This window comes from Schistocerca cancellata, chromosome 12 (assembly GCF_023864275.1).
Source record: "Schistocerca cancellata isolate TAMUIC-IGC-003103 chromosome 12, iqSchCanc2.1, whole genome shotgun sequence".
NCBI lineage: Eukaryota > Metazoa > Arthropoda > Insecta > Orthoptera > Acrididae > Schistocerca > Schistocerca cancellata.
The window spans coordinates 121,713,718-121,737,832 of record NC_064637.1 but is presented as its reverse complement, the minus strand read 5'-3'; the positions used below and the strand labels follow the sequence as shown (position 1 = coordinate 121,737,832).

The window sequence follows — 24,115 nt, the reverse complement described above, 5'->3', positions numbered from 1 at the left end:
TGGATTCGTGATTTCCTGTCAGAGAGGTCACAGTTCATAGTAACTGATCGAAAGTCATCGAGTAAAACAGATGTTACAGTGTTACAGGCCTGCTGCTGTTCCTTATCTATATAAATGATTTAGGAGACAACCTGAGCAGACATCTTAGGTTGTTTGCAGATGATGCTGTTATTTACCATCTAGTAAAGTCACCAGAAGATCAAAACAAAGCAAAATGATTTAGAAAAGATATCTGTATGGTGTGAAAATTGGCAATTGACCCTAAATTATGAAAAGTATGAGGTGCTGAAAGGAATCTGTTAAACTTCAGTTACACAATAAATCAGTCAAATCTAAAGGCTGTAATTTCAACTAAATACCTAGGAATTACAATTACAAACAACTTCAATTGGAAAGGACACACAGAAAACGTTGTAAGGAAGGGAAACCGAAGACTGCTTTTTATAAGCAGAACACTTAGAAAACGTAACAGCTCTACTAAAGAGACTGCCTACACTATGCTTGTCAGGCCTCTTTCGGAGTACTGCTGCACAGTGCAGGATTAATGGAGTGCATCGAGAAAGTTCAAACAAGGGCAGCATGTTTTGTATTATTGCAAAATAGGAGAGAGACGTGATACAGGTGGGCTTCACTAAAACAAAGATTTTTTTTATTGCAGCGGAATCTTCTCACAAAATTTCAGTCACCAACTTTCTCCTCCAAATGCGAAAATATTTTGTTGACGCTGAGCTACAGAGGGAAAAATGATCATCATAATAAAATAGGGAAAATAAGAGCTCACACAGAAAGATATAGGTATTCATTTTTTCCGCACAGTTTCCGAGACTGGAATAATAGAGAATTACTGCGAAGGTGGTTAAATGAACCCTCTGCCAGCCACTTAAGTGCAATTTGCAGAGCATCCATGCAGATGTAGCTGTAAATGTAGATGTAGCACTACGGAAGTGAGCTGGTGCACTACTAGAATTAAACCACATCCTTGTGCAGACAATACTGGTATGAACTCCAACAATTTTGGCAGCACATCTCAAATCAATACCAACAAGATCTTGTTAATAGATCTTGTACAATTCTAGCCAACAAACTAATGATAATTTCTAGTAATCTCAGACAAATGTGGACACACCATCATGGTTAAAAGTCATGTCTTCTGTGAGCAATACAAATAGCAGTCAGTTCAGCACTGCAGAATTGAACGGGAGAAGTCACTGACAGAAATGAAATGTGGGTTCAGAATCATTTGGTCCCATTCTGTGTACACAATTTTTAAGATAAGAACATAACCTGTACTGCATCAGTAATTTCCACAGTGCATCCATCAAAGCGTGCATTTGGAAGCACATTGGCATGTGGCTAATGACGGATGTCCTCCCACACAACTCAACACCATCTCTTCACATTTTACTGCATAAACAGTTCTTTGTCAAGAATCTGTGGCTTGGATGACCCAGTTCATTTTAAGTTTCCATCAGTGGCAATAAATTTTCTTATGAGTAGCGTACCCCTGTTCAGAAACTTTCTCTATCCATGCATTTGACTTTCTGAGCATTACATTCTGGTGCACTGCACATTAAATGTCTGTCACCAATGTCAATGCAGGATGTGGTTGTGTGTTATAAAATGTAAGGATCATTTGACATCTCACACTACCAGAAATTCTCGCACTACCAGAAATACTAATTTACAATGATTCATTCCTCACATTGAAAAACTCACGATTAGAATTTTTGTGCCATTTACACAATTCTGATACTGAAGGCTGGTGAGGACATGCATATTTTTTTGAATGAGTAACTTGCACAGCAAACTTCATAAATTACTTTATGTGTGTGGTTTGCCATTTTCCTAGTTATACTCTTACTGAACCCCTATTAACATTTTTTTATTTCTTCTTTTTTTCCAAAGAATGGAACTGCACTGTATGATGGAAAAAAGTAAACTATTTAAAAGTATTAATTTTTTATTGTTTTGTGTCATTTGTGTTTATGACTTTTCATGACAACATACTTATGCTGAAACATACAGTGCAATTTATTTTATGACAACTAACTGCAACAGAATCATTCAATTACCCAGGTAAGCCTAGTTCATAGTGCATATAATGTGTTCAATACAACGTGTTCACTCTGATTTCTGTGCTATGCACAGGGATGCTAGTTTCTGGCATCTGTCATACAGCTGATATTTGCTCAAAAGCCTAATTTGTACCTTGCTGCACCAAATTTCTTGTGATTGCTATGTTGTCAATAAACTGAGATGATGTTACACAAATTAGACAGTTAAATTACAGACCCTGGACTGCCCATCACGCCTCCTCACAGTATTCCAGTTGTTGCTTTCGGTTTCACCAATGTTGTTTGTCACCAGCCCGTCAGAGCAGCTTATGCATTCTGGATCATATTCCTCCTCCACTATGTACAACCGTTTGACTTTGTGATTGCCACTGCTATTTTTTCCGATGTCTTCTGTATCCTCCTTGACAACTTCCTCAGGTGCACCATCCTGTTTATCCACCTGTGGAGTTAATACAGTGCAGAGTTTTCTGTCATTTGGCATTACAGTTAGCTCCAGCAGTTAAGCAATCAACCTATCGTATCTTTCTCATAAGAAGAAACACAAATTGTATATCTAGTAGCCACAGTGGGATGAAATTCATGGATCTAGTGATCATAGTTAATTCATGCCTTTATCTGTCCACATCTCATGTTTCGTCCACCTTAACATAAGGCAGAACCCTGAGAGACATGGAACATGTCAAATGTACATTAGTTACATAAAAAGAAATTTCTCTTGAGAAATCTATAAAATTATGGGACAGAACTGTTGTCTAATACTTAACTTCATATGAGGCAAAACTTTTAGTACAGCCATTATTAAAGTACATGAATCTGTCATAGCTTTTGCACCTATTAGTACTTTTCTTGTTAGTTACTTGTTCCACAGATAATATTCATGAAAGATGTTATGATGTGGAATGTGTCAACAGAACAAACATATAACTCTTATATACAACTTAATAACTAAAACAAAAATAGAAAATAATATTTATATGGCTGTCTGCTTTTTTCCCTACAGTACAGGAGGAGTTGTCAAGGTGAAACATCCTTAACTTACATTTGAAAACACTATTGCTATATGTCAATTTATTTGAATTGCTAGATTGTTAAAGAGTTTCATACCCACATATTTCAGCCCTTCTTGTGCCAATGTTAGATTCATTAAACAATATTGTAGATCATTTTTCCTTCTAGTGTTGCACTTATGAATTTGCCTGTTACCCTCAGACAGACAGATTGTTGATAACAAATTTCAAACATGAATAAATGTATTGTGAGGCTGTGGTTAATATTACCAACTGCTTAAAGAGATGTCTGCTAGATGTACATGTGTGAACTCCACACATATTTCAGTTCTCCTGTGCAATGAATCCTTTTTGCCTAAGCGAGGTGTCACCCAAGAATATTATCGCACAAGACAAAAATTAATGAAAATATGCTAAATGCATTAACTTACTGACTTCTATATCTTAACTTATTGACTTCTACATCCCAACCATTGACAAGAACAGATGGACAGACGGTAGTTACTGTTATTCTGAAGAAGGTTAGGTTATCTCGACTGAAACCTAGGTAAATTCTAGGTAAACGGTGCAACTGAGGCTCAGAATAACAGTAACTACCATTTGTCCATAGTGGACAAACAGTAGTTACTGTTATTCTGAAGAAGGTTGGCTTATCCTGACTGAAATCTAGGTAAATTCTAGGTAAACGGTGCAACTGAGGCTGTTGATTATTAAAATTAAAATTTATATTTATACGGCTGCTGAAAGGGCTGCGAAATGTTGAAGATATTTAAAAAGAATACAGTAGAAGAAGAACTGGTAGCTATGAGAGATGAACTAACAAAGACAGCAGAGGATCAATAAGTTAAAAAGTTGAGGCTAATAGAAATCACATCACAGGCGTGGAAATTATCAAACTATCAGTTTAATAACTCAGGATAGCAAAATACTAACAAATTCTTTGCAGAAGAATGGAAAAACTGGTAGAACCTGACTTCATGGAAGATCAGTTTGGATTCTGGAGAAATGTAGGAACACATGAGGCAATAATGATCCTACAACTTCTCATAGAAGATAGGTCAAGGAAAGAAAAAACCTATGTTTACAGCACTTGTAGACTTAGAGAAAGCTTTTGGCAATGTTGACTGGAATACTCTCTTTGAAATTCTGAGAGTTGCAGCGGTAAAATACTATTTACAACTTGTATGGAAACCAGATGGCATTTAGAAGAGTCAAGGGGCATGAAAGGGAAGCAGTGGTTGAGAAGGGAGTGAGACAGGGTTGTAGCCTATCCCCTATGTTATTCATTCTTTACACTGACCAAGCAGTAAAGGAAACAAAAGAAAAATTGGAGTAGGAATTAAAGTCCAGGGAGAAAAAATAAAAACTTCAAGTTTTGCCAATGACATTGTAATTCTTTGAGAGACAGCAAAGGACTTGGAAGTGCAGGTAAATGGAAAGGAGGATATGAGATGGACACCAACAAAGGCAAAATGAGGACAATGGAATGTTGTCAAATTAAATCAGGTGATGCTACAGGAATCAGATTAGGAAATGAGGCACTTAAAAGTAGTAGATGAGTTTTGCTATTTGGGCTGAAAAATAACTGATGATGGCCAAAGTAGAGAAGATATAAAATGTAGATTGGTAATGGCAAGGAAAGCATTTCTGAAGAAGAGAAATTTGTTAACATTAAGTATAGACTTAAGTGTCAGGAAGTCTTTTCTGAAAGTATTTTTATGGAGTGTAGCCATGTATAGAAGTGAAACATGGACAAAAAATGAAATGAAGAGAATAGAGGCTTTTAAAATATGGTGCTACAGAAGAATGCTGAAGATTGGCTGAGTAGACATGTAACTAATGAGGAGTTACTGAATAGAACTGGAGAAATTTGTGGCACAACCTGTCTAGAAGAAGGGATTGGTTGGTAGCACACATTCTGAGGCATCAAGAGATCACCAATTTAGTACTGGAGGAAAGTGTTGTGGGTAAAAATTGTACAGGAGGACTGAAACATGAATACAGTAAGCAGATTCAGAAGGATGTAAGTTGCAGTAGTTACTCAGAGATGAAGAGGCTTGCACAGGATAGAGTAGCATGGATAGCTGCATCGAACCAGTCCTCAGGCTGAATATCACAACAACAACAACAACAACAACAACATCATCCCCAAAGTTGGCACTTACTCTTACTGCAAGTAGCCACGCTTGGGTAGCAGAGAGAGATGGGTTGGGCAAAGTTAAAAAGAAAGGATAGATCACTGAGATATCAGATGAGAGAGGCCCACCTTTAGTGACGACAGAGTAGAGACTACTCTGCCTGTACCCAAGTCAGAAAAACAATGTGACTGACAGGTAGTTTACCAAAGGTCCACTATAACCACAACCAAAGTCAAATAACAAGCTTAGCTGTGCCTTCTGTTTTGTTCGCTCTGCAGTCGACAATTATGATCATTAACATAGCTGATGCGATTCATTTTCATCACATAGTTTGTTTGTTTGTCTTGATTTTTTATATATATCATTCTAAAGGAAGTGTGTAGCCATGGTGGTCTAGGAGGTAGAGCTCTAGTCTAGGCCCTGGAGTTGCCAGGTTCAATCCCAGATGGGGGCCGGGATTTTTCCTGGTTCCAGTTCCTCCAGGATGGTCCCAGCTTCACTCAGCCTGCTGTAAAAACAAATACCCGGGACCTTTACTGGGAGTAAATGGCAGCTGGGGCAGGGGTCACACAACCCCTCCCTCTCCTAGTGCTGCTGCGGATAGAAGGGCTGCACTCTACTTGCAATGAGGTCAGCAGACCAGTCAGGGACAGATTTTACCTATAAAGGATGTGTACAGCTAATAGTGAAAGGCAGCAGAAAACTGATAAAGAATGACAAACAACCACTTCGTTGCCCAAGCTTTGCTTAGAGTCAATGGGCAGAAAATTATCTGACAAAGTGGTTGGCCTCGAGTCCGGTTCAGACTGCCGGCAGTAACATGAAAGTGTTGGTGGTGGATTTGCCTTAGGACCGCTCTTCTAATGCGAAATTCAGGTCAGATGTTTATTCGTTCAGTAATGATATCCCTTATCTGTTGAACTGGTGTGTATTTATTGTGTTTTGAAACACTGGCATGTGGCATGGAATATGGAGACAGCATTTTATCATGAGTGGGAATGTTTATGGGACCCTATGATCTGTGATTGTAAATACAAATTGAAAAGATTAGATGCTTTGAGGGATGTGAGGGAAATAAGTAAGCTGTTAGAAAGCAATGTTCACAATGTGAAAAAGACAATATAATCTTTTTTGACATCTTTTCACAGTGAACAAAAAACAGAAAAGAAAACTGGAATTGGTGCTGATGATGTCTACAAACCAACATGGTTTGTTTTTAGCAGTATGGGCTCCCTGCAGGATAAATTAGCAGTAAAAAAAAGAGACAAAATCTTTGAAAATTTTAGGGCCTACACAACTCAATAACAATTCAAAATCTGTAGCTTTCATTCAGAAAAAAATTATCAAAGAGCCTACATTCCAATTCTGCTTTATAGTTAGGCCTAAACATTAATTTTATCACACCACACTGCTCCCAACTTTTTAAAAGAAAGGTCATCCAACAACAACATTTCTTCTTCTTCTTCTTATTCAGATAATAAGCTTCTCGAGTAAAATAAACACTGCACTTGCAACGGCTGCTAAATCCTTCCCTCATAGTATCGGCTGATGAAACTATAGTTAAAACTCTATTTTATAACAATAACAAAATAGGAGCAACCTCAATAATTTATAAGAGTCAATTGCGATTCCACATGGTTGAATCCCTTGGCCCCAAACCCATCGTTTGGTGAGGATGAGAGGCCAAATTTCAATGTGTTGTCGACCAGTGTTCAGCTGAATCCATTGGTCGTCGTTCAATGGGCCATGTGTGTACGCATCTTAAGGCTGTTGCAATACTGGAAGGTGAACTCATTACAGCAGGTTAATAGAAAACATATGAAGGAATTCAGTAATGAACAGCACAGCTGTTGCTACTGCAGCTGTACTGGCCTGCAGGTAATGGTGAAACACTAGCATCGCCCCTTTCCCTGTCTAGCTGTCAATCACTTTGTTAATGAGAATAAAACTTTCATTCCAGTCAACATTATTTAAAGCCTTCTCCAAAACTACAAGTGCAATTTATGTTTTCTTCTTTCTCCTAAATCTGTCGTCTTTTTATTAGTACCAGAGTGGTGAAATCATTATTTTCACACTGCGAGTAGTCTACAGTTGACACTGCTTCTAGCTTTCCGTATTCAACACGAAATTTTGCTTTGGCATTTTTTCGTAGATGATGGACTTCTGGCTCGATGTCCCAACACCCCCCCCCCCCCCCCCCCCCCCCTGGAGGACTGGATCATTTTTACTCACTTTTTTTCCATTAAAGTGACTGTCTTTCTAGGGAACAATGCTCAGGTCTGCCCTTACCTCCTGAAATCTTCTGCCCTCTACACCAGTGGAATGTTGTTGATCCTGCTCTGCTTTTGAGGCTGCTGGTTCCTGTATGCTGATTTGCCCTTGATATCTTAAGATGCAACAGACTCACCCCTCACCCTACTCTGTTAGTTGCATAATGCAAGTCCATTGCAGGCCATTCACTGTCCAAGGGCCATGTGTCTCATGTCTTCTTGGACATGTAAATAGAATTTTTTGGCAGATCTGACTTGAGTCTTCAGCCTTCAAGTTTTGCCATTTCACCAGATATCAGTGGATGTTACTTGGGGTTTTATCCTATCTTGGACAGGCTCTGAGGACCTTCAGCAACATTTGCCTTTGCCTCCCCCCCCCCCCCCTCCCCCGCCCCTGCCCCCTTGCTGTGGCATTCTACTTGACGTATTTTCCTTCTACTTATCCGTGTCTCCTCTTTGAGGAATGAACTAATAGGTCCAAAAGCTAGTACAATTTAGTATATTTGTATGTGTATCTATCATCAGTACAAAAAATTTTGCACCTAAGCTTAGGTACTGGCCAACCCTTCTGTCTCATACTTTTGATGTATGCTTTAAGACAGACATGCTGCTCTAAAGAGCTGTGTTTGCAGAATACATTAATAATTAACTACAATTAAGTTTAAATGCATTAAGTATTTTACCAGTGATATTATTTGCATTTAATTTACATTTAAAATGGCTACAAATCATTATCACACATGATAGTAGACACAGTAAAATAGCGATAGTTTTTTTTAAATGGAAAACTGAGGAACAACACATCCAACAAATTTAACATAATTAGTAAAGACACTAATAAGTTCCAACTGAGAATACTCTCCTTACAAGTATTTAATGTGTTTTTCAGTTTTAGAGCTACATCAATTCAAATCATACATACAGCAATGCACACGTCAAAACTACTATTTTCTTATTACTGCCATCCATTTACCAGAATCATAAATGGAACATAAAGAGCAGTAATATGATAAGTTGATATATGTTAGAATAACAACAGATAGATAGCCATGCTCAAAGACTCAGGATGCTTTAGAAATTTATTTCTTCTTTTTCTTCTGTCAGTCATTGTCATTGCAGAAGTAAGGAAAATATACAGATTAGAACAACATAAATGTAATTTGCATTTTCAAAATTAGAGAAGGCTTTTAATCATATGGAAAGGAGTACCATTTATTCTTAGGTAACACTGTATTCCATTACCTTTACCCTCAGTAAACTAGTTTCATTAGCACTAACAGAGCATTACAAAAGGCCATAAACAGGAAAGGAATAAGGCAGAGTCTATTATTGTCACTGTTCTTCTTTAATTTGCCCACTGAAGAGAGGATGTGGGAAGATTATTTTGTTGCGAGAGTCATTTGCCGTAGAAGATAATCGACGTAATACAGTCTACTGATGACATAACTGTAGTAAAAAAAAAAAAAAAAAAAAAAAAAAAAAAAAAAAAAAAAAAAAAAAAAAAAAAGGAGCTTAGCTAGGGTCAGGGTCATTTGCCATAGCAAATAATCGACATAATACAGTCTGCTGATGACATAACTGTAGTCACCAAAAAAAGGAGATGAGCTGAGTTCTTAATGAAATGGAACTTGTGCTAGCTGATGGCTGTGATATGAACATAAGCAAAAATGAAACTAAGATATGGTGTATGCAAGACGTGGAAATGCTGCATGGCTAAATGTTAAACTTGGACAAGAGATTATTGATGAGGTGGATGGATTTTGCTAGCTTGGAAGTAGAACAGATGAAGAGGGAGAATGCAAGTAAGACACTGTAGTAATGTTTGCTGTAAAGCACAGGAGCTTTTTATATTATATAAAAATCCAGCAGTTTATGAATAAAATATAAATCTCAAAACAAGAGAGAACTGTGAAAAGCACAACTCTGTATGAGTGTGAAAGAGGGAGTACGGAGAGAGAGGAGGGAAATGATTGAAATATGGTGCTTCAGTAGATTGTTGGAAATCAGGAGGATTGGCAAGTAAATATGTAAGAAGAAATATGTGACTGGATTGATGATTTCTTGGTAGGGAGGGCACAACTCAGACTTTTCACAGCTGTGCTATCTATAATGACATATAATGTGAACAAAGTTGTACAAATATTCAGTCAGACCTTGATAAAACTTCGAAGTGGTGCAATGATTGGCAGCTTGCTTTAAATGTTCAAAAATGTACACCTGTGCACTTCACAACACAAAAAAAGTAGTATCCTATGAATATAATATTAGTGAGTCACAGTTGGAATCTGTAAACACATACAAATACTCAGCACACAGTAGGGACAAAGTGGAATGATCACATAGGCTCAGTCATAGGTAAAGCATGTAGCAGACTTCAGTTTATTGGTGGAATACTAGGAAAATGCATTCAGTCTACAAAGGAGATTGCTTACATATTACTCATACAATCCATCCCAGAACACTGCTGTACCTTGCAGGGGATACTGAATGTATACAGAGAAGAGCAGTACAAATAGTCATAAGTCTATTTGGCCCATGGGAGAGAGCCACTGTTATTTTGAAAGCACTGAACTGGCAGATTCTTGTAGACAGACAAAAACTATCCCCAGAAAGTCTACTGACAATGTTTCAAGAATCAGCTTTAAATGTTGACTGCAGGAATATATTACAGCCCTCTACATATCGCTCCCATAGAGATCATGAGGATAAGGTTAGTGACAGCACACACAATGGCTTTTAAACAATTATTTTTCCTGTGCTCCATAGGTGAATAGAACGGGTGAAAGTCCTAATAACAGGCAAAGTGGGACGTACTCTCTGCTACGCACTTCACAGTGGTTCACAGAGTACAGACATAAATACAGATGTAAGTTATGATGACATGAGAAAGCTTCAAAATGAAAAAAAAAATCCCTATTAAATTATAAAGAGATAGAATGGGTGGGCACACATCAAGACAAAAGTCCTTACTAAAAATTGTAGCTGAAAGGTTGGTGGAATGATAGAACTGCTGGGGCAGGCCCAGTTACACGTGCTATTCATTCACTCTGTTAAGGCTCTTGGCATGGTGGCTGATGGGAGTAGCTGTTTCAATTGAAGCTGAATGGCCTCTGTTAGAACTGAAAGCTTTTTAGCACAGTCAACATAGTCTAGCTTGGCTAGCACATGGCATGGTACTCAATGCATCTGCTTCTGCTGCTTCTTCTTCTTCTTCTTCACTGCCCAGTTCCAGCTTCCTGTGCCAGGTTGTGAATCAAGAATCTGCACTGGTGCCAATCTCTTGGCACTCCTCTTGTTGTTTAAGTTCATCTACTTTCTTTGTCTTTTTTATGCTCTCTTTCCAACTAACCTTTCAGAAAATCCTTATTTGCCACAACCTCCTCTCTTGGAATTAGTCCTTACTACATCACCTTTGTTGTTTCTGTGTTGTCCTGAAGTTTAGACATTCCCATCCTTTTCCTATCTCCTCAATTCTTTTCTTCCCTTTGATACCTCTACGTATCACCTACATATGCTACAACAGGTTCATAATAAACTGAATACAGAAAATTGTTACATTCCTTTGGGACTTCTGTCCTATAGTTTACCCTTTACGATTTGGTAGGCACTGTTTGCTTGTGTTCTTTTTCCAATTTCCTTGGCTCTCATGCATCTTTTTTAATCACACTTCATAACTAATTCCTGGAATTTTTGACTACTTCCAAATTTTTTTCCAGTCAGTTGTATCTTTCTACTTTCTTCCTCCCTTCCTTCCTGTTGTCATCACTACTGTTTCGCTCATCTGTGTGCTTACGGACAAGTTCAAATTGTTAAAGACATTTTTTCCAAAACTTTACATTTCTTACACATTTACATCCACATACAGATTATATTTGTACAGTCAATACTTTGTATGCATACCTTTGTTCTTAATGAACATTTTTATCCTGTTTGGCATAGTTTTTATTAATGTTTCACATGACATCTTAATATCATTGTCATTGTACCAGATTTCCTTGTTTCTCTATGAGATCTTGTCTGATGGTTGTTGTAAATTTCCTTATCCTCTGTTTCACAAGAGCCCATAAATTTTCAACTGGGTTCACATCAGGGTTATTCCCTGGCTATGACAACACTTTCTTTTCTTCCAAGCACTTGGAAACACTTTTGGCTTTGTGGCAAGGTGCCCCATCATGCATAGAAATGGCATCTTTATTAGGAAACCACTCATTTATCTGGGGAAAAAGTTCCTTTTCAAGGATTTCTTTACATTGTTCTTGCCTCATCGTCCCTTCAACAGTGTGTAATCTGCCAGGACCTTCCATGGACATCACACTCCAGACCACAACAGAAGTTGGATGCTTCACACATTGCCGCACACACTCAGCTTTTAACTGTTCTCCAGGTCTGCGATGAACATATTGGCTGCTTTCGTCCATCACAGTGAATACAGATTCATCACTGAAGCATACCTGAAGCATGTGTACAAAATTGAAAGTTAGAAAAGTTGGGAATAGTAGCGTAGGAGACCTCAACAGTCCCAAAATTCAAATGTGCATTCCTTCAGTATCAATAAAACATCACAATTTCAAGCCAAAACTCCTAACTTTAGAGATCAGACCCACTTAATTTACCATATCATTGCACATACCTTAACCCAGTCCTCACTTGTCCACTCCTGAAGTTGTTTAGCCCACTGTAATCTTTTGGTTTTCATGGCAAGTGCAATTTTCTGATTTTTCCTTAGCCAGTATGCCTTTAAACTACATTCAAACAGCCTTCTCCTCACTGTCACAGAAGAAACTTCAACACCCAAACCTTTCAGCTGATGGCTCATGTCTGTAGAAGTAAGTTTACAGTACATTGTTGCCATGTTTGTAAGTCTTCTCATTGTTCTAGCACTGACTTTTCTTTTACGTCCACATTTTCATTCCCTGTTTGGCTAGTATTCATGACCATCAGCACTGGAAGTTTAATCCTGCTGACAGTTTTCTGTGATATTCTCATTCTGTCAGCAATTTCTTGCTGTATATAATGATTTTCAGCAAGAAGTGCTACCACAGCTGAAACTTTCCGAGGTGAAATGTCTTTTGCCTTCCCTGTAACCTCACTTTCTTTGGAAACTCCAGGATTTACTCCTATAGCTAAAAACATGCAAGTTAACAAGCTATTACTGTCTTGTTAATGTAGCAAGAAATTGATAGAATAAATAACAAGCTGAAGTACACCACAGAAACATAAAACATTACTGTAAACACAGTTTCAAAGCATGTACACAAACAACTAACACCAACACAATTTGGAGGGAAAATGACAAATGTTACCAACTGTGAAAAATTCAGTGATCTGTGAGTTGCTTGGAAGGGAAAATGAAATGATCGTACGACATTTATTGGCTGGGATATCCCCTTTGGGGTTCGGCCGCCGTATTGCAAGTCTTTTTAGTTGACGCCACTTCAGGGACATGTGTGTCAATGATGATGAAAAAGATGATGTAGGACACACAACACCCAGTCCCCTGCCGGGAATCAAACCTGGGCCCCCTTGCGTGGTAGGCAGTAATGCTACCGCTGCGCTACGGAGGCAGACGCTTGGAAGGGAAATTTCAGGGGATCAATCAATCCATTAAAACAAATCAATTATAACACTTTTCTCTCCTATTTTTGCACTAGAAAACTTAAGAGTATCAAAAATAATTATTTAGTCTAATAATTTGAACACATCTGTACTCTTGTCCCAAATTATGCTGTCTCCTGGTCCCATATACCTACATGCCTTTGCACTTCCTTTCATCCTAACCCCATATCATCATGCAACACAACATTCAGTCCACCTATATATTTGCAAATGAAACTTTGTTATTAACAATGTATGGAAAAGGATACTTTGTTACTCACATAAAGATGATATACTGAGAAGCAGAAAGGCATAATGAAAATACTGTTACACATCTAGCTTTTAGCTGAAGTCTTCTTCAGAACAGAAAACACACACATTCATTCGCACAAGCTAACACACCCCACGCCCACATGACTGCCTTCTCCAGCAGCTCAGACCAGACTGCATCTGTCATATTGAATGAAAGCAGCAATCTGGAGTGGACAGGGGAAGTATAACAGGGTACAAATGGAGACAGAGAAGAGCACTGTCTGTATGAGCCTGTCACATGAAGGGGGAGGCTGTGGGGCAGGGAGCCAGGACATAGGAGGGGAGGAGAGGAGAGGGACACGGGAAATATGGGCAGATGGATTTGCAGAGGGCAGAACACAATGAGAGTGAGGGGACGTGAATAGGGAAGAGGTGATAGGACCAGAAGGAGGAAACTTTCGGCTGGAGGGTGTGCCACAGAATAGTGTACTGTGCCCTTGGCCACAGTTTGGCAGTGACTGTCCATCCTGCTGGACAGCTGGTTGGTAGTCATACCAATATAAAAAGTTTTACAATGATTTCAGCAGATGCAATGATTTCAGCAGAGCTGGTATATCAAATGACTGCTTTCACATGTGGCACCAGCAGAGATGGGGCCACATGTATGTGAAGCAGCCATGTCACATACCACCACTGCTGCAATCATTGCCTGTGACAGGGCTGCAATAGGAAGTGCTGGGTAGTTGGATTGGGCATGTCTTGCACCTTAGTCTTGCGTAGGGATGCAATCCCTGTGGCATGTAGTTGGGATTGGGAGTGGCATAGGAATGGACCAGGATGTTGTGGAGGATGAGTGGGTGACAGAAGACCATTTTAGGAGGGTTAGGAAGAATCTTGTCTAGGATGACCCTCATTTCAGGCCATGGCAGTAGATAATCAAAGTCCTGACGAAGGATGTAGTTCAGTTGTCCCATGCTTGTGTGGTACTGGGTGACAATGCAACCACATCCTTTGTCGGGGCTTCGATTACCTACCATCATGCCCTGCAATGAGGGACATCCTACACAAAATCCTTCCTAAAGTGGTGTTCCGTCACATACCCAACCTCCACAACATCCCAGTTGATCCCTGTGCCACTACCAATTCCCAGCCACTTGCCACAGATATCATGTCACTGTTGAAGACCTAGGTGCAAGAGACGGCCAATCCATTCACCCAGCTGTTCCAATTCCAATTCTGTCTTAGGCTTATCCACCCCATCAGAGGTGCTGCCCTTTGCCAACACATCCGGACCTGTCAAAGCAGCCATGTCATATACCAGCTCTGATGCAATCACAACACAGCTTTTTATATTGGTATGACTACCAACCAGTTGTCCAACAGAATGAATTGCCATCACCAAACTGTTGCCAACAGAAAAGTGGAACACCCTGTGACAGGCAGGCAGCTGAACATAACAAGCTTGATTTCAATGGCTGTTTTGCAATCCAAGCCATCTGGATCCTCCCCTCCACCACCTGGTTTTCTGAAATGCACATATGGGAGTTATCCTTACAACACGTTCTTCACTCCTGAAATCATCAGTCTCAACCTATGGTAAACTATTGACCCCATACTTCCCATCCAACAGTTTCTGCCCTCTCTGTTCTATCATCTCCTCCCTATTCACATCCTCTCACTCTCATTGTGTGCTGCCCTTTGCCAACACATATGGCCGTCAACTCCTTACCTTCCAACAGTTTCTGCCCTCTCTGTCCTATCATCTCCTCCCTATTCACATCCTCTCACTCTCATTGTGTGCTGCCCTTTGCCAACACATATGGCTGTCAACTCCTTACCTTCCAACAGTTTCCGCCATCTCTGTCCTATCATCTCCTCCCTATTCACATCCTCTCACTCTCATTGTGTGCTGCCCTTTGCCAACACATATGGCCGTCAACTCCTTACCTTCCAACAGTTTCCGCCATCTCTGTCCTATCATCTCCTCCCTATTCACATCCTCTCACTCTCATTGTGTGCTGCCCTTTGCCAACACATATGGCCGTCAACTCCTTACCTTCCAACAGTTTCCGCCCTCTCTGTCATATCATCTCCTCCCTATTCACATCCTCTCACTCTCATTGTGTGCTGCCCTTTGCCAACACATATGGCCGTCAACTCCTTACCTTCCAACAGTTTCCGCCCTCTCTGTCCTATCATCTCCTCCCTATTCACATCCTCTCACTCTCATTGTGTGCTGCCCTTTGCCAACACATATGGCCGTCAACTCCTTACCTTCCAACAGTTTCCGCCCTCTCTGTCCTATCATCTCCTCCCTATTCACATCCTCTCACTCTCATTGTGTGCTGCCCTTTGCCAACACATATGGCCGTCAACTCCTTACCTTCCAACAGTTTCCGCCCTCTCTGTCCTATCATCTCCTCCCTATTTACATCCTCTCACTCTCATTGTGTGCTGCCCTTTGCCAACACATATGGCCGTCAACTCCTTACCTTCCAACAGTTTCCGCCCTCTCTGTCCTATCATCTCCTCCCTATTCACATCCTCTCACTCTCATTGTGTGCTGCCCTTTGCCAACACATATGGCCGTCAACTCCTTACCTTCCAACAGTTTCCGCCCTCTCTGTCCTATCATCTCCTCCCTATTCACATCCTCTCACTCTCATTGTGTGCTGCCCTTTGCCAACACATATGGCCGTCAACTCCTTACCTTCCAACAGTTTCCGCCCTCTCTGTCCTATCATCTCCTCCCTATTCACATCCTCTCACTCTCATTGTGTGCTGCCCTTTGCCAACACATATGGCCGTCAACTCCTTACCTTCCAACAGTTTCCGCCCTCTCTGTCCTATCATCTCCTCCCTATTCACATCCTCTCACTCTCATTGTGTGCTGCCCTTTGCCAACACATATGGCCGTCAACTCCTTACCTTCCAACAGTTTCCGCCCTCTCTGTCCTATCATCTCCTCCCTATTCACATCCTCTCACTCTCATTGTGTGCTGCCCTTTGCCAACACATATGGCCGTCAACTCCTTACCTTCCAACAGTTTCCGCCCTCTCTGTCCTATCATCTCCTCCCTATTCACATCCTCTCACTCTCATTGTGTGCTGCCCTTTGCCAACACATATGGCCGTCAACTCCTTACCTTCCAACAGTTTCCACCCTCTCTGTCCTATCATCTCCTCCCTATTCACATCCTCTCACTCTCATTGTGTGCTGCCCTTTGCCAACACATATGGCCGTCAACTCCTTACCTTCCAACAGTTTCCGCCCTCTCTGTCCTATCATCTCCTCCCTATTCACATCCTCTCACTCTCATTGTGTGCTGCCCTTTGCCAACACATATGGCCGTCAACTCCTTACCTTCCAACAGTTTCCGCCCTCTCTGTCCTATCATCTCCTCCCTATTCACATCCTCTCACTCTCATTGTGTGCTGCCCTTTGCCAACACATATGGCCATCAACTCCTTACCTTCCAACAGTTTCCGCCCTCTCTGTCCTATCATCTCCTCCCTATTCACATCCTCTCACTCTCATTGTGTGCTGCCCTTTGCCAACACATATGGCCGTCAACTCCTTACCTTCCAACAGTTTCCGCCCTCTCTGTCCTATCATCTCCTCCCTATTCACATCCTCTCACTCTCATTGTGTGCTGCCCTTTGCCAACACATATGGCCGTCAACTCCTTACCTTCTAACAGTTTCCGCCCTCTCTGTCCTATCATCTCCTCCCTATTCACATCCTCTCACTCTTATTGTGTGCTGCCCTTTGCCAACACATCCGGACGTCAACCCCTTACCATGTTTCTCTCCTTTCCTGATTAGCCCCACCCCCACCCACCTCCCTGTTCCACGGCCTCCAGACACTATGCCTGACAGTTTTGTCCACTCCCTATCTAACCTTTGCACATTCCCCCACCTGTACCCTGCTGTCCCTTCCCTGCCCCCACCAGATTGAACACAATCTAATAGCTACTTTCCTATACGAGTTTCCACAGATAGTGGACACGTGTGCACGAGGTGTGCTTGCTTGTGTGAATAAATGTGAGTGTGTTTTCTTTTCTGAAGAAGGCTTTAGGTGAAGGCTAAATGTCTACCAGTCTTTTCAGTTCAATGTGTTATCTTGACAGTGAGTATCAATCTACCCTTTTCCTTATATTGTTGATATTCAAACCTGGAGTTTCCACTGTCTGAGTTAAACTTTATTATTAGTTTTAAATACAGGGGAGAGGATGTCCTTTATACATGATCATAATAACATGTGGACATTAACATGTACACAACATCACTACAACAATGCCAGTATTTTAGCACACCATATTGACAGGTAACATTGGTAACAATCAACTACAAGTGGATATCAATCCAAAGTTACACCCTGTCAACTAACTTCTGTCAAAACAGCTACTCCCATCGGCCACCGCACCAAGAGTCTTCTGAGAGTCAATAATATCCAGGGTAGTGTGTATTGTTTTACCAACTGCAGTTGGCAACCCTGAAACATGCATACATGGTTGAATAGATGACAATTGAGCAATTAGTATGCCGTGGGGTGGTGGACTATCCAGAGGTGAATTGCAGTTGTGGAAGTCTTTATTAGCTGGCCGGTGTGGCCGAGCGGGTCTAGGCGCTTGTCTGGAACCTCGCAACCGCTACGGTCGCATGTTCGAATCCTACCTCGGGCATGGATGTGTGTGATGTCCTTAGGTTGGTTAGCTTTAAGTAGTTCTAAGTTCTAAGGGACTGATGACCTCAGATGTTAAGTCCCATAGTGCTCAGAGCCATTTGAAGTCTTTATCTGAACGGGCTCTGGCATGTAGGCTCAGTAAGAATTGCAACGGAAAAGTAATGATTGCCATTTGGCTGTACCTGAGAGGCACAGTGTTTGAACATGTAAGAATCTGTAATAGGGGCACATGTAAGAACCTGTAATGGGGGTACATATCATGTGAAGCTTTAACGCAGTCCCAAACATTCACCTCCGCGATATGCACAAATATTACAACTGTGATGAATTTTGTTGGGCTTGACTGATTGATTTTAATTTTCATCCATACAAGCTGCGGATGGTTCAAGAGTTAAAAACACACTGACAGGTAAAACATACTTGCAAGTTGCTCTGACACTCTTGCAATGATAACCGAGAACCATGGTTTCTACAACAACAGCTGATGTCCAATGAAGTAAACTATTTCATGACTGGATATGCTTAAGTTAACTATTTCATGACTGGATATGTTAACAAGCAAATCTTCTGGTATAGTTCTTGGGAAAATCTATGAAATATACATAAAAAGACAAAGGAGTCCAAATGCTGTGGTAAGGTGTAAAGTTGCTGTGTATGAGATTATTGACACCTAGTATTATCATTACCTGCATCATTATTTTGAGGACGACATCAGACTTGCAGTAAAAACTGAATGTCAACCACTACTACACAATGTTACAGAATTGCAGGCAAGAGGGTTGCTGAATAACACTTGATTTCAGTTGGATGGTGCAATGTCACAAAACATGCCAAAGTATAGCTATACTCTGTAAAATGTTTCCAAACCATGTGATTTCACACTCTGGTGATGTAACATGGCCATCCTGCTACCCAGATGTAATAGGACATATCACGTTGTGTTATGGTATCCTTTCCATGATGCCTTCAGCAGTACATCCAAGCAAATGGCAGAAACTTATGGGAAGCTGTTTTGAGAGTGAGGTGAGGTCTGTCAATACATTTTACATACTGTAGTGCTTCCCAGTTTACATACTTGTATTTCATTATTGTATAAAGTTATTACTTGCTTTCAACATTTTTCTACTGTCATCTGAAGTTGGTGCATATAATGTTGCCTGGAACACATTCCCTGAAATTCTGAAGGGTTATTTACAATTACATAAAAATAAAACTGCACTTACAAGAACTGAAGGACATGAAAGGGAAGCAATGCAGTAGTTGAGAAGGGAGTAAGACAGGGTTGTAGCCTATTCTCAATGTTATTCAGTCTGTACTGCTTAAGGAAGCAGTAAAGAGAAATCTGAAAAGGAAATTAAAGTTCAGAGAGAAGAAATAAAACTTTGAGATTTGCTCATGACAATGTAATTGTCAAGAACAGCATAGCACTTGGAAGGAATCGAACAGTGCCCTAACAAGAGGTTATAAGATGATAATCACGGAAAGTAAAACGAGGGTAATGGAATGTAGCTGAATTAAATCAGACAGTGCTCAGAAGATATGATTAGGCAATGAGGCACTAAATGTAATAAAAAAGATTTGCTGTTTGGGCTGTAAAATAGTTGATAATTGCTCAAAGTAGAGAGGATGTAAAATGCAAACTCACTGTAGTAAGGAAAGCATTTCTGAAACTTACAAATTTTTTAACATCTAATAAAAATTCAAAATTTTTATAATAAGAATTGAAAATCCCCAAGGTCAAAATCGCAAATTATTTTTTCTTATTTTGATAGCCAGTTTCAGCTATGCAAGAGACATCTTCAGCTCATAAAAACATTGTTGGTTAGTGTAATTGCCATATTGGCACAACATATCATTAAAATGACAGCATCCATACGGAATGTATATGTAAAATAACCTTACATGGTTCAAAAGTCATAAAACTGATTCATTTTGTCATTAAAACTTAGTAACTGATACAATTTTATCAGCATTTCTGTCAGCTGATTTCATTATGATGACCTATGCCATGAGATCATATAAATACTGATGAAATTGTGTGAGTTAATAAGTTTTAATAATATAATGCCTTAGTTTTATAACCTTCCTTCTACTTCATTGACAATGAATGATGTAACCATATTTTACCAATATGTTCTACATGGATGTTGTCACTTTAAAAAGATCTTAATGATGTTTTGAGTCTATATGGCAGTTACACTAATCAAAATTATGATAGATCGCTTGTCTCCAATGCTGACAATGTCAACAAACATGATAAATTTAAAAGTTGGGTAGTCTTTCCTGGGAGTTTTTGTCTGGAGTGTAGCCCTGTATGGAAGTGAAACATGGATGATAAACAGTTCAGACAAGAAGAGAATGGAAGCTTTTGAAATGTGATGCTACAGAAGAATGCTGAAGTTTACCTGGGTAGATTGAATAACCACTAAGGAGGTAATGAGTTGAAATAAGGACAGATATTTATGGTAGAGCCTGAGGAACGAAGGAATTGGTTGCTAGGACAAATCCTGAGGCATGAAGGACACACAAATTCGGTACTGGAGGGAGATTGAATTACAGAGGGAGACAATGTTTGACTACAGTAAGTAGGTTTAAATGGGTGTAGGCTGCAGTAGTTATTCAGAGATAAGCAGGCTTGTACAGGATAGAGTAGCATGGAGAGCTGCATCAAACCAGTCTTCAGACTGAATATCATCACAGCAACAACAGATACAATACTTCCCACCCTGTCTTAGGCAGATCATTGATGGTATGGGATAGAACAGTTGTGCTTAAATGGAGATAATATCTGGCAAGAGACACGACTGAAGAACTGCATTAGATTGACCCTAGCATTGATGGCAGAAAACAAGAACAGAAGAACACATGACAGTAAATGCAGCAAATAGGTCTAGTGTAATTCATGACAGCCACGTGTGATAGATCAAAACTATGTGCCTATGTAGACACTGCACACACAATTCACCATCTACTTCAGCTACCCTGGTCTGCAATACATGGGGAGCTACATTTGAGTCCCACATAGAGCCAACAGTAAGTCAGTCAGAGATCAGGATAAGAGAGCTAATGCAACAAAATGTATGCAGTACTGCTCATCTATGCCCACATACAAGTCTGGATTAGAACAAATGCAGATGCTTTCTGTCTGATTCTCAGTGCACTTCAAGTGATTCAAAAATTGGAGGCAGTAGTTAACACTGTTGTGAATTGGACCTTATTTTTGGATTTTTACTTTGGACTCTGCTGTGTTACGGTAATGAGTTGTCACCTTTGCTTCCTTTTAGACCAATTACCTGCACTCCTAATTACAACAGTTTGCTTGTCTCTGGACTTTCACACAGCTATTACCACTTGTAATAGTGTGGCTGTGCTTCAATTAAAATGCAAGACACAGTTAAAAAATGATTGTTAAGATACCTCTTATCCACAACTGATTGGGGGATGTGGCAGAATGCAATAGCTCGAAGCGAGCATTGCAAACAACACCAGTCATAAATGTTCACAGCTGTTTTTATGAATTATCTAGGAAAGACACAAATGAATTACAGATACTGACTGTGAGAGGGCATTGGAATTAATGAGGAAAGATGAAAATGTGTGCCAGACCGAGATTCAAATCCAGGTCTCCTGCTTATTAGGCAGATGTTCTCACTAGTACACCACACAGATGCATGGTCATTGCAGCTGCACGGACTACCCTAAGATGCCTCCTATCAGACCAAATTTCCAATTAGATACTGCCTAGTTAGTAGGAGACTCAGGTTCGAATCCCATCCAACTCAAATTTTCAACTTTCCCCATTGATTTCAGTCAACATCTGTTCGCAGCCACTGTCTGTAATTCCTCTGCATCTTAATTCATAATGCCTGCTGGACCAAAATGATGTCTGTTCTTTCGGACATGTGATGGCAAATGATTTCTTCCATACAGATGCAAACCAGGCTTGAACTCTTATGTGAAATGGTGAAACGACGTGACTAAGGAAGATAATGGGCAAGGGGCACTACATTCCTTGTGTGTGGATAAGTTAACAATTTTTGTCTGATGTGAGGAAGGGTAGTCATTGACTACTGTGTCCATATGGCATAGTGCTCAGAGTATCTGCTTGTTAGCAGGAGATCCAGTTTGAATCCCGGTAAAGCAAAAATTTCAACTTTCCTCATTGATTTCAATTAATGCATGCTCGCAGCCAATGTCCATAATTCCTTTGTCACTTAATTCATAATGGATGCTGGATCAAACTAGTGTCTAGGAAACATCCGTGCCAAAATGGACATGGCGAATATTCAGAATTGCCCATGCAGCAAAGAAATAGATATAATCAAAATTAATTTGGTTGTTGTCGGAAGAAATCTGTTGATTCATGAAAATGATCGTGTGTTTGGGAGACTACTTGAGTAATCTCCTGCAGCAATTTGCACATTAATGAGCATCATCTGATTGTACCACAACAGGCCAGTCCAAAAAGAGTACCTTAATCAATGTTAGCTGAGTCTTTGCATTACTCAACAGTGGTGAATCCAAATAGTCTACCACTGTACATGAGTGGTTAGTCTTTATTGCCTTAATTCTTTTCAATCTCTACCAACTGCATACCTTTTGCACCTCTAACACCTTTACAAATTGCATTAAACCAGGCTGACAACAAAAAAGGAAGAACACCTGACAGAAAGTGCACTAACTCTACAAGAGTGTAATTTACAATAACCATATGTGACAGATTAAAACTGTGTGCCAAAGTGGACAGCGCATGTACAATTCATCATCTGCTTCAACTTGCCTGGCCTGCAAAATGAGGGGGTCCACATTTGAGGCCCTAGTCTGACACAATGTTTCAAACTCTCACCTAGAGTCAACACTAAGTCAGACAAAAATCCAGGCTGAGAAAGATAATGCAACAATATGAAAGGTAGCTTGTTGTGAAGTATCTTTGCAAATGGCCATGAATATAATCGTCAGTGAGGTTTTGTGTTTAGACAAGTAATAGTATAACTGCATAAAAAGTAGTGTTTAATACCAAATAATTAGTGAGGTTTTGTGTTTAGACAAGTAACAGTATAACTGCATTAAAAGTAGTGTGTAATACCAAATAATTAGTGAGGTTTTGTGTTTAGACAAGTAATAGTATAACTGCATAAAAAGTAGTGTGTAATACCAAATAATTAGGAGAGCACTGAAAGGTTATGTGCACGGTATAAGTACTTAAGTGTGAAGAATTCAGCTGTTTTCAAACCATGCTGCAAAATCTTCCCAGCAGGCAACTGTTCTCTTTCTTTGAAGTACCACGTTATGAAACTGCACGATTCTGTAAAAGACCAAGAGTCAAATCTGTACACACTTAGTCCAACTTGGTGCCTTTGCTCCTTTTGTGTTCTTTAGTGCCTGCTCCACTTCTATACACACTAGGTCTTTCTCTATTACCAGTTCACCCTTTATCTGTTCTATCTTCTTACACTGCTAGTGAGTAGTGTTAGCAGAATTCACTCTTTGAGTTAAAGAACTGCAAGGGCAGACATGAGTGTGTAGTCAGCATGCACAGCAATGTGTTAAGACAACAATGGATGTACAAGGTTACCTGCCAATCGTGGCTGACGCTACGAGCTGGACTTGAAGCCGATTGTTCACTGTCTGTTCCTGTGACTGCCAATCGTCTGCAACCAGAGAAACTTCAAGATGAAAACAGTCAGTGCGCACCGTTATACTGCCCCAGTGCCAGATTCGTAGAAGAAATTGAGAGAAAATGGGTGATCAATGGAGAGACATTAGACAGTGAGCAAGGAACTGCAACAGTTGTAAAAAAAGTACACTTACTAGCAGAAGTGCAGATTCGCTTGTGGCGAAAGCAGCAAGATGAAGCATTTGGTTACCATGAGAATGTCAATGAATTAAAAGAATGCTGAAGAACTAGTAGGGGCAATGTGGTACCAGTAGGCAGAACCATGTTAGCTAAGGTAGAACATGTTCCTTTTGGACCACCATCACACGTAGTGTTCGCAAATTAGCTCCTGGATCTCCATTCATAAACACGAAAAGATCAATGCTGTTATTTCATGGGATAGTGAAACCATAAAAAACTCAAAATAGGCTGAAA

The 24,115-nt window shown here is 40.1% G+C and overlaps 1 protein-coding gene across 2 annotated transcripts in view; it reads right to left on the bottom strand.

Annotated features, from left to right (window-relative positions):
- The window catches only part of LOC126109382 (uncharacterized), a 228,298-nt gene that overhangs the window by 20,112 nt on the left and 184,071 nt on the right, over positions 1–24,115 (bottom strand). The window contains exon 4 of one of the 2 annotated variants that reach the window (XM_049914403.1): positions 2,293–2,514. The exons of the other annotated variant lie outside the window; for it this stretch is intronic. Within the exon in view, the coding sequence (XP_049770360.1) occupies positions 2,293–2,514 (222 nt within the window). The remainder of the gene's footprint in view (positions 1–2,292; positions 2,515–24,115) is intronic. 2 annotated transcript variants of the gene reach the window in all.